The 15,085-nt window shown below is 38.7% G+C and overlaps 1 protein-coding gene across 1 annotated transcript in view; it reads left to right on the top strand.

The window, feature by feature from the left end:
* HYDIN (HYDIN axonemal central pair apparatus protein) overlaps window positions 1-15,085 on the top strand; it is a 333,125-nt gene that overhangs the window by 74,953 nt on the left and 243,087 nt on the right. Inside the window, exons 10-11 of the mRNA XM_042780857.1 lie at window positions 3,454-3,572; window positions 8,386-8,609. Of these exons, the coding sequence (XP_042636791.1) occupies window positions 3,454-3,572; window positions 8,386-8,609 (343 nt within the window). The remainder of the gene's footprint in view (window positions 1-3,453; window positions 3,573-8,385; window positions 8,610-15,085) is intronic.

A 15,085-nucleotide genomic window follows, 5' to 3' on the forward strand; every position in this document is an offset into this window, starting at 1 on the left:
GGGTTTGAACTGCCAGCCTTTTGGTTAGCAGTCAAGTGCCTTAGGCACTATGCTACCAGCTCTAGAATGGTACCAGCTCTATAATCTTGGGGGGAATTGAGAAGGAATCACTCAAATAATTTTTATCCAGGGCTTAATTTTCTCATAGAATCATGGTTGAGAAAAGTTAGATTAAGGTGATCTGGGATTGCTCATCCATCCTCCCTAGTCACCAAACAAGCTGGAGGGAGATAACATCTTCTTAGGGATTCAAATTATCTCTACAGTTTTTTTTTTTTTTTTTTTTTTTTATTCACTGGTCAGCACTCAATCAAAAATAACAAGGCAAATGGGGAGATAAGACAATCTGATGGAAAAACCGAGACAGATGATAAAAACAAACCCATGGGGCAGCCAGATAATAGAATTATCAGAGACAGATTTTGTAAATGTTCTTCATAAAAGACATGATTAAGAATTTCACCAGCAATTTCACTGTACATAAATTATATTTCAATAAAATGTATTAAAAAAAATAAAGACTTTCACCAGAGGCTCAGGAATTACATTAAAAAAAATGTGATGGAAATTCTAGAAATCAAAAACTTTTCTAACAATGTAAGAACCCAGTGGATGATTTTAACAGCATGTTAGGTATAGCCAGAGACAGATTTTGCCAACTGAAAGTCAGGTAAATCAAAAGAAAATATCCACAATGAAGAATGTAGAGAAAAAATAGAGAAAAGAGCGTGAGCGTCAAATGGAATGTGGCAAAAAAAAAAAAAAAAAAAGAGAAAAGAGCGTGAGCGTCAAATGGAATGTGGCAAAAAAAAAAAAAAAAAAGTCACAGACAGAGTCTCCTAAGGAGAGAAGTGAGAAAATGGAGCAGAAGCAATATTTGAAGAGAGAATGACTGAAATGTTTCCCAAACTGATGAAAGTATTAATCCACAGATTGAAGAAGTGCTACAAATCCCAAGCTAAATAAATACAACCATACCAGGGAGCATCGTAGTCAAATTGCTGAAAACTAAAGGCAAAAAGAAAATCTTAAAAGCAGTCAAAAGAAAAGACATATTCCTCTAAATGAATAATAAGACTGTGGGGTGAGTTCTCAACAGGAACAGTAGAACACAAGAACAGAATGATATCTTCCCAGTGCTTGAGGCAGATACAGAACAAATGTTCCAGGATGTGTGTTCAAGGAGGTTTGTTGTAAGTGAAAGGTTGGAAATCTCCAACATGTCCAAAAGGAGGGACTACTGGAAAAAACATATACCTGGTGGGACTATAAAATGATTCAGTCACTGTAAACACAGTTTAACCATTCCCCAAACGGTGAAACATAGAATTACTAGGTGACTCAACAATTTCACTTGTAGTTATATACCCTAAAGACTTGAAAGCTGGTGCTCAAACAAATACAGGTACATCAGTGGCATGCTGGGGGATTGTGAACCTCACTGGGTGACACTGTCAGGGGATGATACCAAAATGACTGTCTATAAAATTTTTGTGCAGTGTTTTAGAAGAAATTTACTAATTTTTATAAAAATATCCCTGTAGTTAGTTATAACAACAGAAAAATTTTGGTACCTCCTTACAGGTATCAATGTACCTACAAGGCTTAAACTCTATGCTGATTTACTTTTTGAACCGTCTAATGTGCTCCAGTCAGAGCTGTCATTATTACCCAGTGACAATGGCGCTTCCAACCACGTGATTTTGTTTGCATGCACTACAAGCACGTGCTACTGCTTTTGTTGCTGACGGTCTTTTTGTAGTTGCTGATTTTGTCCAATTTTTTGGTGTTCTGTCTATAGTATTATGGTAATTAGTATTTTTGAATCTCTATCAATAACTTTTTTGAGAATGAAGTGTAGTGATTAAAGGAAAAGAAGGGGAAAAATTTTAAAAATTTCTGTTCAGTTACTAATAATGTTGTAACTAATGTAATTCAATATAGAAAGATTTTACACAACAATTTTGTTGTTAGTATTCATATAATCTAAGAAATATTACTTTTAAGTAGTTTACAACTATATCACATATTATTCTATGATTAAAATTGTTAGTAAACATTACTAAGGATTCTGTTGGGCCTGGTATGGGAGGAGGTATGTGAGGGGTGACTCCAAGCATTACCACACTGTGACAACAGCCCCAGTGACACCGTAAAGAGAAGTGAAGTTCTGATGTGTGCTACAACATGGATGAACCTTGAAAATACTATGTTAAGAAAGAAACTAGAGAAAGATCACCTCTTGTATGATTCCAGTTACATGAAATATCTATATTAGGTGAATCCATAGAGACAGTGTGCAGGTTGGTTGTTGCCAGGTGAAGGATGGGGAGCAGTGAGCGTGAGGTTTCCTTTGGGGTGATGAAAATGTTTTAGAGGTGGTGGGTATATAACATTGTGAACGTGCTAAATGCCATTATATTGTGCACTTTAAAATGGTTTATTTTATGTTAAATGCATTTCTCCTCAATTAAAAAAAAAATGTTGAATATTTACCTCCCTGTGGTCAACCGTGTATCGTGAAGAAGGATGCGATCTCTTCAGGTGGTGATGTGAAAAGATGTTCCAGATGCATCGTTAACTAAAAAGCTGCTTATGGAGTAACATGCAGCATGTGCTCCAATTTACAGTCACAAGAGTTAAATACGACTAAGTGTGAACAGTAGTTTAGCTTTGGGTGGTAGGACTGTAAGACACTTTTTCACATTCTCTATCATTTTTTTAGGATCACGTATTATCAGACAAAGATATTCCCATTTGAGAAAAGAAAACACAATCAGTCAGTACTTTAGAGTATGTGCTCTTTATTGGTCCTGGGTCCCTCTTGGAGGTGGAGTGATGAGGACAGTTAAGTGGATTTCATTACTTCTGTAGGCAAGAAACTCTGCAAGGAAAGGTTGGATAGGACCACTAGACTCAGATCCCTTAGCAGATCGTCTGCAATCTGGGGAGGATCAAGGTGAACAGTGCCCTTGGAGATGTGCATCTCAGTGGCTCTCATTGTATGAGAAGCATAAATCAGTGACTGTCCTTCTCTGATAGAGAGAAATTGCTAGTCAAAAGGCTGGCGGTTCAAACCCACCAGCCACTCCTCGGAAGGGAGATTGGACTATCTACTTCCATAGTGATACTGCCTAAGAAACCCAAGAAGGGGTCGCTATGAGTTGGATCTGACTCAACAGCACTGAGTTGATAAGAAATTTCAGAGTAATGTTAAGAACTGGGTTAACAAAAATTTTACTTTTTTCTCCCCCATACTAAAATGTCAGTCTAAAGATAAGAAATTAACATTATTCCTGTATCCTGAAGATACAAGAAATCTTTAGCATTGGTGAAATTGCAGTTCCTTGAGTCCAGTGCAGGGAAGTGGTAGGATAATCTCGATCTTTTGCGTTGCTAATAAGTTATGGAGTGATGCCATTTTGGGTAATAAAGTCTGAATTGTTTTTCTAGGCCGAGAGATCCGCCTGCCCCTCCGAATCAAAGGGGAAGGAATGGGACCTAAGATTCATTTCAACTTTGAGTTGCTGGATATTGGGAAAGTTTTCGTTGGATCTGTACATTGTTATGAGGTAAGCAGTAGAATCCATTAATTGAGACCTTTAACAACACTCTGCTTTTTTGTGTGTTACTTTTTGCTTGTTTTCATTTTATAGAAAATCTGTGTCGTTGCCTTCCTTGGCCTTCCTCATGCCAGCTCTCTTCTGTTCAGACCCTGCGTTGCTCTGACACTTCCTCCTCTCTCCTGGCCTTGTTGAGGGAGCAACCTTTCCCGACCTCGCAGCTTCCTCCAATCGTGCTAAGAGCTAGAAAACATCAAAGCCACCAGTTAATTGGTCGTATCCTCATCATATTGCATATTGCAAAGGGGAGAACCACAAACACGTCTCCCCATCTGTTTAGTGCTCATTCACTGACAACAAATTCTGCAGATCAGAGGATAACGAACCTTTTACATTTTCCAGAACACCCTAATGAGGATAGCTGTTTCACACTTGAGAATTTTCTCAGAATGCACTGTATTCTCCAATCCACATTGCAAAAACCAGTCGTGGTTTCTGAAAGAGAGCTCCCTGCTTCATCCAATGAAGCAGGAAGATGGTTTTCTGTGCTGTCCTTATGGGTTCTTCAGGATCCTCAGTATCACCTCATCATTAAATTTGTATCTAGGGCACTTTGTTATGCTATATCACACTATACTCATTGAAACTTTGTATTCTTATAAAGGTAATAATAAAAGCATGAGGGATTTTTTATAGGAGGTGGTACTGGAGGTGACATGTATCACTTTCATTCACATCCTATTAGCTATACCTAACTGCATGGAAGGCTGGGAAATGGGATCAGTGAACAGCAAACCCGACTCTGCCACAGGCATTAAGTAACTTGGCAAGGTAACACAGCTAGTTAATGTTGGGGAGCACTGGGTTACTAGGGCTCTATACGCTATCCTGAAAGAGAGGACCCTTTGCTGGCCTTTTAGGCTCTCAGCATCCCACCTCTTCACCTGGGGCAAGGCTGGCCTGCACCCAACCCTGCTTTCAGCTACAGCCTAACCTGGCACTGGGAGCTAAGTGTCCAGGGTTGTTGAGAGCTACCTATGGTTTCTTTCGGGAGTTCTGGTGGCATAGTGCCTAGGGCATTTGACCGCTAACGAGAAGGCTGGTGGTTCAAACCCACCAGCCATTCCTCGGAAGGTTGGGCAGTCTACTTCCATAGTGATACTGCCTAGGAAACCCAAGGAGGGGTTACTATGAATTGGATCCGACTCGACGGCAGTGAGTTAGTTACGGTTTCGTTCATCTCCACATTTACTAGGGTGACTCTTGCCTTAAGGGGATGGTGTGTAAGTTAAACAGAGTTGCTGATATAATGATCATACTCATTTGAATGAGGAACTCAGTCACGTGACTGACCTAATACTGAAGGTGCACAGCTACTGTGCTGCAGTGTCCTGTATTGCACTTTGATAAAGGCGGGATAAAAAGATATAGTAGTTTTAATTACACTGATTTCTGTCTGTAATTTACGCAGTGAGAATTCCCCTTCTCCATTACACACTGCACCTTATGGACAGCACATCAGGATTTTTCTATCTGATCCAGAATGGATAGGGTTTTCCTGAGTGTAATAATTTCTTACAAATTTGACAAGCGTACTTTGTGCCACCGTTTCCCACCCTCCCAGATTTTAAACTAAAGCATACCATCGCAGCCAGATAGGTGTGAAATGAGGTGATGCATCCCCTGGCCAGTTCTAGAGCTGTGCAGGGCAGAGACGTGCATCGCCCTGGCCAGTTCTAGAGCTGTGCAGGGCAGAGAAGGACACGGTAAGGTGCTTCTTATGGTGATGTTTTGCACTCTCTACATATTTAATGCTGATGCCTCATTGCAGCTCTCTTTCAATTTATTACATTACCTACTCGAGACAAATTTGAATAACCAGCTATTGCCCTTAGTCATTGCTGAGCTTAGCAGATACATAAGGAATAAGCCATAATCCCCACGAGTATACACTATTCCCCAGTGTAATTAAGAAGCAACACAGACGAGTGGTGAAGTTCTATTATAAATATTCTCCAGCAGGAAGAGTGCTACTACATCAAGGGATGTGCACCTAATGTTATGAAACAAAATGAGTATAAATTGTTGATTGGAAAGCTAATTTGCTCTGTAAACTTTCATCCAAACCGCAATTTAAAAAATCGGGGAGGGGGGAGGCTAAATAAATAAATACTCTGCTCTTCGAGGAGTTATGCTGCAAAGGTAAGGTATTACCAGTCATCCAGACAGGAGAACTTTGCCCCAAACAGTATTCTGGAGTCTTTATACGTAAGTAGCTGTTCCTTTGTCGGGGGGAAGAATGTCATGCATACTAATGAGAATAAGGAGCTGATACACCTTATAGAAATTCTGGGTAAAACGTTGTTGTTAACCCAAAATGAGAGGAGCTGTGCGTCTTCTCAGAAAGGAACAGAGTCCTGAGCCACTTCTGTCTGTCAGCACTTCTCAGCCACAGGTAAACCTTACACTGATCCTGCTTTGCACTGGGGTATAAATCACAGTGCTCTCATTTATTAGCACTGTTTGCCAGGCACTGTTCTAAGTTACATGAGAAGTAGTACAAGTAACCCCATTTCATGGATGTGGAAACTAGGGCACAAGAGAAACTAAATAAGCTGTACAGGTTTAACCCCCAAACCAAACATGTTGCCATCCAGTTGATCCTGACTCGTAACAACCCTATAGGACAGAATAGAACTGCCTTGTAGGTTTTCTAGGAGCTCTGGTGGTGTAGTGCCTAAGGCATTTGACTGCTAACCAGAAGGCTGGCGGTTCAAACCCACCAGCCACTCCTTGGAAGGAAGACTGGGCAATCTCCTTCCATAGAGATACCACCTCAGAAACCCAAGGAGTTGCCATGAGTCGGGATCAACTCCATGGCAGTGACTTTGGTTTGATTTTTTGGTAGGTTTTCCAAGGTTGTATTCTTTACTGATGCAGAATGCCACATCTTTCTCCCATAGAACAACCAGTGGGTTCAAACCAAGCACTTAACCACTGTACCACCAGTGCTGCCTTGTACGAGGTTACACAGCTAGTAAGTCAGTGGCAGAACTGGGATTTAAACTGAGGCAGTTTGGCTTCAGAGTTTTTTTTTGTTTTTTTTTTAAAGGAAAAAAAAGTAATTTTGTTAGAATACCATTTGGGGCAAAGGTCTCCAGTCTGGAAACTTTTTAAAGGAAAAAAAAAAAAAAAAAGGATAAGGCATGATTCCTACTACTAGTGAACTTAAAACAGAGAGAAAGCAATGGGAAATATACATTAAAAAGATGAATAAAATATCAAGCATCTGTTACATGCCTATTTGTTGGGACACATGTCCCTCTTATCTTTGCTGAAGTAGTTGTCTTCCTCTACAAGGGACCCTGACCCTTTCTACTTCATAGATGCCCTTGTTTCCCTCTTCCTGCTTCTCGGGGGGTAGCCTCAACACATGGGCCCATTCACCTGCACCTCTGCCCAAGCCCCTTGGTGACCTGGCCCTGTTTTCTTACAACAGCAACAACAACAAACTTGCACGCGTGCTTACTCTAGCTCAGCCACTGAGTCAGGCACTAATACATGTCATCTCATTTAATATAAATAGACTCCTCTGTCATACCTCTCATGGCTTTGCCACCCCTTTCTCACTTTTCACCACTAATCTTCCCCAAAGAGGGATCTGGAGTAGTCCTTCCGTACTCACTGCCTAAGCATTTGTACTCTGGCTTCTGCAGTCACACTCTATTAGAATTGCTCCATTCTTCAAAATCATAGAAGACCTCTAATTAAAAGTAAAAAGTCTGTAGCCTTTTCATAGAGCTGATTCTTCTTGACCTCTGTGCACATCTGCCCCCTTCTGGAAGTTCTCCTTTCACCTTCAAGTTCCTGACATGCCCAACTTTTCCTGCTCCCTTTCTCAGTGTGTCTTCACAGTCTCCTGTGTTCTTTGTCCCCCAGTGCCTTGAGTCCAGACGAGTGTAGGTTATGTCCTACGCACTTTGAGAGAACATGCTGTTCACCAGTTCAGGTGCAAAGACACCGCTGACACAGGGTAGGGGTGTCTTCGGAAGCACAGGGTCAGGAGCAGGAGACTGAGGCCAGATGTGAACTCTGAATGCCAGATAGGAGGTCTTCACACACAAAGTCTAGTTCATATATAACCAATTATAGGCAACAGTACGGTTCCAGAACACTAGCATACATGAGTAAAACTCTTCTATAGCAAACAGTTCCTTGCTTATAGCATCCCAAAAGAATTATCCAGTAGAGGTTGAGATGAAAATATCCCAACTGGATGAAATCTGATAGCACAGCAGAGAGAACCCTTGCCCTAGGGAATCCGCAATGAAGTCTCTTTCACATTATTCAAACTACATTATAAGCATAAGGCTAGGTAGTTCTTACTTCTCTGTTCCTTCTGACTTTTTATTTTTCAGTATGCCACCTAACCTCAGCCTTTTTATGTGTGTAACAAAAATACCAACCTTCTCCAGTTATGTCATAGAGAATATTTTTTAAAAAGTATTTTGAAGCTCTTCATCAGTAGATGTGATTATGATCAGTCTTTATAACAAGACTATAAAGAATGCAATCTATCCATTCTGAAGAGTACAATGAAAATACAAAATTACTTTCTGCCTTGGGATTCCTGTCTTCAGACTTATTCAAGACATCAGGCTGTTGATTCTCCTCTAGAGCTTTTCTTTGGTTCTGATTCCTGCAACTTTCTCTGGGTTGACTGGTGTCAAACAATACAACCACATGATTAGATGAAATCCATCAGTTGAGGAAAGAGAGGTCTATTGTCTGCCTTTCCATTCTTGCCTTTTTATTGAAATAGACGATACTATCCAACAAAGGCAGCATCGATGCCCTCTTCAACGTGATGCCTCCAACCACAGCTTTGGGAGCCTGCTTTGTTTTCAGCCCCAGAGAAGGCATCATTGAACCAAACACCGTCCAAGTGATCCAGATCTCCTTCAGTTCTGCCATCCTGGGGCACTTTGAAGAGGAGTTCCTGATCAATGTCAATGGATCTCCTGAGCCTATGAAACTGATCGTTAGGTAAGGTACATCTATAACCGTTGTGGAAACTAGTTATCATTTTTTATCTACTGCTTTCTTGAAATTCAAAACTAGATCATATCCTGGATACCTTTAACTATTTTTGTTAACATAAGCACACCAATAAATTTGGGTATTTTAAATTTCCACCAGTGTTTCCCTAGTGAAAATGTGTAACTCATTGTTGTAATATGGATGCAAATGCTATCCTCAAGATCTATTTTTTCAGTAAGATATAACCTTATAAAGTAAGGATTTAACCTCAAGCTGTTTTCTAATTGCTCTCTATGTTTTAGGATGTTTAGGGAAAATAAATTATTAGAGTAACTACTGGAGAAAAGCATGTTCTTGACCAAACTTTGGTTGTTATCACAGTTTCTCTAAACCTTTGCTTTCATTTTCATTTTAAGGAAATTCTTTAAATGCTCTTACCGATGATGCCTGCAGGCATTACAAAAGAGTCTACTTTTAGTGTCAGTCAACCAAGGCTAGGCACTGGAAGCTTTTGTACTAGAAGTCTTTTTATGGCTTCTCCAGCTGCTTGTGATAATTGAAAGTCATTAATATCAGAGTTTGTCCTCAGATTTTGAAAAGAAGTTCTCTGTTACTAACCCATTGGGCATATCTATAACTTTGATTCCTGGCACTTAGAAAGGGCATATCTTCAGAAGGCATTGCTCTGACTCTGTTTGGATTCTTACTGCAGCAGGTTGTTAATTACCATGGTGGTCTCTTATTATGGTTACTGCTAGCAGGTCCTCTCTCTGTCTACAGCTTCTCTCTCTCTAGGGGCTTGAAGGTAACACAGAAAAGAGACAGACACATTTGGACCCTAGGAAGCGCTATTGATCTCATGATATTTACTGAAAATTCTGAATCTTAAGATCACCTCAAAGGTGATTACCATTTCTTCTCAAACACTTCCACCTATGTATCCCCAATACCCGAAGGGAGTGACTGCATGTACCTCAAGGATTCTGTGGTTTGGCCAAGCAACCTGCCACAATCATAGATTTTTTTAAAAGATTTATCTTAATCTTTCATATGACAATTGTATTATCTTCCATAATTCATCTGTGTTTGTTATAATAGTGAAAAAATGAGGTTGCTTTCCCAATATTCGAATAACATAGAATCTTCAAGAATATGGATTGTATTTATCCTGGCACATGATTGATATCCTTTAGGGATGTGTATAGTATGGGAAGGATGGGAGTACATTTTCATGTTGTGTGACCTTCAGCCCATCTCCCACCTTCACAACAACTCACATTTCATCTCAAGGAATGGATACAACATAATGAAACTGTTGAAAGCCAAAGAGAGAGAGAGGATCTTGAAAGCGAGGAGAGAATTCATCATGTGAAAGTGATCATCAATAAGATCAGCTGCTTATTTCTCATCAGAAACCCTGGAGAACTGAAGGCAGTGGGTTGAAATATTTAAAATGCTGAAAGAAAAAGACTGTAAACCAGGAATGCTGTATCCAGGAAAGTATCCTTCAAAATTAAGAAGAAATTAAGACATTCCCAGATGAACAAAAGTCTGTGAGAATTCATCACTAGCAAACCCACCCTGCAAGGAATAATACAGAGAGCCCTTTAGACTGAAATGAAAGGGCACTGGACAGTAAGTAACTAAACTCCACATAAAGGACTAAGGTGAACAAGTAAAGATAACTACATAGGGAAATAGAAATGACAGTATAAATGCATATTTATAATGTTTTAAATCAGATTCCTATCTGATTTAAAAGTACAATAAAGCAATAATTGGAAATCTGTGTTGATGACTGTAAAGTGTATAAAGACGCAGTTTGTATGACAATAACAGCACAAAGTAGAGAGAGCAAATGGCACTATATACAAGCAGTGTGTTTGTATACCATTGAAATTAAGTTGGTATTAACACAAACTAGATTGTCATTAAGTTACTTGTAATACATGTTACTTGTAATCCCAAGGCAAACCACTAATAAACTAATAATTACTCAGGAAAATAAAATAAATAGCAAGAGAATTAAAACGTTACACTAGAAAATATGCAACATGAAAGACATCAGTAGTAGAAGAACAGAGGAAGAAAAAAGATACAAGCATATAGAAAATAAACAGCATGATGGAAGAGGTCAAAGTAAATGGCTTAAACATTTTCCTTATCAGTCCAGTTTAAAGACACAGATTAAAAGAGTGGATTAAAACAACATGATTCCATGATATGCTGTCTACAAGAAACACAAAACAGGTTGAAAGTGAAATGATGGAAAAAATACATCATGCAAAATAGAAGTACAATGACTATAAATATCAGACAGAATCGACTTTAGGAGAAAAGTTGTTATTAGAAAAAAAAAGATTTTATAGTAATGAAAGGGCCAATCCATCAAGAAGATATAAAAACTATAATCATATATGTACTTAAGAAAATACAGAAATAAAAACAGACCCGAAGGCAGAAATAGATGGTTCAACAGCAACAGCTGAAAGCTTCAGTATTTTATTTTCAGTGATGGAAAGAACAACTAGGCAAGAGATAATAAGGAAACAGATGATTTGGACAAAATTATGAGCTAGCTAGACCTAAGAGACATATGGCAGTCCCTGAGTTACAAAGTATATCATTCCTAACTGTGTCTTTAAGAAGCTGTAGGTCACTCAGACCAGGGGCATCCAGTTCTCATTTAGCTGAGTTTAGTGCAAGAAAACACTGGAAGCTTTTTCAATGATTTAAGAGCTGCATGTGTAGTAAGTGAAAGTGATTGTGAAGAATTTATTGTGAGTAGGAGTTGGTTCAGTTGTTTGACAAGGCATAGTTACATAACAGTAAAGCAAGGCCTCAAAGATGGCAGGGCCCCACTCAAAGATGGCAGCTGGCTGCACCGGTTCGAATATATATAGCTCTCCACAGTCCTGCCAATAATCCAGTCTCACACATCAAACTCCTGAAAAGGCTCACTCTGTCTATTCTGAGCCTTGCATTCCAGGGCTTTTACCTATAATTTTTCCCATTCCATTTACAAATGACAAATCACCCAAATTATAAAATTCTCATCTATTCCTGTTTTGCTTTGTTGCCTATGAAAGAATCAGTTCAAAGCCCTGCATTAAAGGGCAAATAGGAATTGTCCATACGTCAAACATTCGTCACCCTGAGATTGCCTGTATATAAAACACTCTACCTAATAACAGCAGAGTGCACATTCTTTTTAAATGTACATGGAACCTTCTCCAAGGTAGATCACATATTAGGCAATAAAACACACCTCAATAAATTTAAAAAGATTGAAATCATACTAAGAATGTTGTTTGGTCACAATGGAATGAAATTACAAGTCAGTAACAGAAGGAGATTTGGGGAAATTCACAAATAAGTGAAAGTGATATATTCTTAAAAACAAAAAATTGGATATCAATGGATGCATGGATAAACAAAATGTGGAATATACACACAATGGAATACAACTTGCCATAAAGAGAAATGAAGTCCTGATTCATAACCACAATATGGATGAACCTTGAAAACATCATGCTGAGTGAAACAAGTCACAGAAGGGCAAATACTGTATGATCTCATTTATGCGAAATAAGCAAATATATAGAAACCAGAGATTATTTGTGGCTATCAGATGTGGGAGGAAGGTGGAAAGGAGGAGTTTTTGCTTAGGAAGCATTGTTTTTGTTAATGGTAGTGGAATGCTTTAGAAAAGGATACAAAGAATGGTGGTACAACTTGAAGAATGTAATCCATATCACTGAACTGTACACGTAGAAATTGCTGAGTTGGGTTTTCCACTCCATGTCATAAGATTTAGGAATCTCCTAGAATGCTGTTCAGATGAACATGGACTAGTTAATACTCAAGTTGGCCTGTTGAGGTCAAGTCTCGTGTTCTATCCTCTGGACATTTCCATTTGCTAAAACTCCATTCTCCTCTCTTATTTTGAATTTTCATTCCTGGTCTCTTTCAAGGGGAAAGTCAACCTGACTGTGTAAAAATTGTTTAGGGGACTTCATGCTCAATCTAACCACATATTGTTAAGAGAAATATACTTGTGTAAATTTCCTTCTCCATTTTATTCTCTTTAAAGCTCAATATTTCACCTGTCCACACATGTTCTAGCACTTCAAACCACAAATAATTTTGAAAAATTGTTTTCAAGAATAAATTCTGGAAGATGGTAGAATAGGCAGACAAGCTACACAGATCTTCTTCAACAAAGATAAGAGAAAAACTAATTGACAGAGATACAGAAGATAATGCTTGAGTCCTGAGCTTTGAAAAGAAGTATACAGAAGTGTATTAGGCACCAACTAGTAGAAAAACCGGAATGAAAACAGTGAGTGTGGAGATGGATAGAGCTGTGGGCTGTCACATACTCTGATGCGACCAATAGCCTTAATATTTCCAAGTGGTATTGAGACCTGAGAATTGACATAAAGATCAGTTCTGGTCACCAAGGGCTGCAGGGTTGACTGTACTGGTGGCCTGTGACTAGGAAGGGAAGCAGCATGGAGGGAGACAACCTGAGCTGTGGACTTTTGGCGGTCTGGAGGGTATAGCCATTTTGAATGTTTACAAGCAGTAGCCATTTTGGATTTTAAAGTGACAGCATTCTCACTTTAAATAGACCTAAGAATAGGCTCTATTTGCCAAGGATGGCAGGGACATATGGGAGGCTGACAACAGGAAAGGAGACAGGTAGTGAGTGTATGTTGTTGTTGTTGTTGTTATGTGCTGTCGAGTCGGACCCAACTCATAGCGACCCCTCCTTGGGTTTCCGAGGCGGTATGACTGCGGAAGTAGATTGCCCAACCTTCCTTCCGAGGAGTGGCTGGTGGGTTTGAACCACCAGCCTTCTGGTTAGTAGTCAAGTGCATTAGGCACTAAGTTACCAGAGTGATTGTATAAGTGCTGCCAACCAGTGAGTAGAGGAGCACAGTACCCTGCTTATGTATAACATCCAAACAAAGAAAATGAAAAACATGGGCAAGTCACTCCAACATACAATCACCAATTAAATAAAAGCACAAAAACGTCACAATGCCTCAGAGACAACAGAGCATCACAGTCCACACAAAGAAGCAAGATAAAGCAGGAGAAACAAGGGACTAGGATACATACCCACAACACATCCCTGAAGAAGAAGCAGCATTGGAATTCTCTGATAAGGAATTCAAAAGAATTATATTTAGGTACCTTCAACAGATTGAGAGACAGATCAAAGAAAACACTGACAAAATTGAGGAAAACACAGAGAAAACCCTAGAACAATTTCAAAAGACAATACAAGAATAAAATGACAAACTAAATGAAAAATTAGAAATGATACAAAATCTACACATAGAAATCCAGAGGATTAATACTAAATTTTCAGCAATAGATAACACATTGAATAGGCAAAGGAGTAGAATTGAATCAATGGAAGCCAGAATTAGTGAGATTGAAGGCAAATACTTAAATACTTCTTTTGCAAGGGATCAATCAGAAAAAAAGATCAAAATAAAATGAAGAAAGCCTAAAGCTCATGTGGGATACCATCAAAAGGAATAACCTACATGTAAACGGAATTCCAGAATAGGAAGAGACAAATAAACTCACACAGAAAATTGTCAAAGATTTTTTGGAAGAGAATTTCCCTGGTATGATAAAAGATGAGAATACATCTATTCAAGAAGTCCAACAACCCCAAACAGGATAGAAAATCACCAAGACCATATCATCATCAAACTCACCAAAACCAAAAACAAAGAAAGAATCCTGAAAGCAGCACAGGAAAAACTAAAAGTTACCTACGAGGGGCAACCAATAACACTAAGCTTGGATTTCTCTACAGAAACCATGCAGGTGAGAAGACAATGGGATGGTATATATAAAATCCTGAAAGAAAAAAATTTCCAAACAAGATTTATATACCCAGCAAAATTGTCCCTCAAATATGATGGTGAAATTAGGACATTTCCAGATAAGCAGAAATTAAGGGAATTTGTTAAAACCAGACCAACCTTACAAGAGATGCCAAAGGGAGTCCTTTGCACAGAGAACCAACAATAGCAAACAGCAACTGACCATTAACATACATGATGAAATAACCCAAAAACAAATCCAGTTATGGAAGTATCCAAAGTATATAAGCCTACAAGATTGTAAGCAGAGAACCAGAAACATCAATGACAAATGAGGACAACTAAAAACCAAAAAGAGGGGGAAAATTGTGTAATTACAGAACTTCTAAATGGTAGGGAAATGAAGACAACTGCAAGATAGAACAGACTGTTCTAAACTAGGGAAGAAAATTAAAAATCACAGGGTAACTCAAAGAAAAATGATAAACTTTCATATCAAAATAAAAAAAGAGAACCAGCACAAATATTTAGCAAATACTAAAACAATAGCAATGAAGTAAGTGATAACACAATTCATAAACAAAACAAGCTCAGCACAGAAAATTATATGAAACAAAGAAATCAGCAACACCA

Source organism: Orycteropus afer, unplaced genomic scaffold (genome assembly GCF_000298275.1).
Source record: "Orycteropus afer afer isolate SDZICR_OR568_19922 unplaced genomic scaffold, OryAfe1.0 scaffold00067, whole genome shotgun sequence".
NCBI lineage: Eukaryota > Metazoa > Chordata > Mammalia > Tubulidentata > Orycteropodidae > Orycteropus > Orycteropus afer.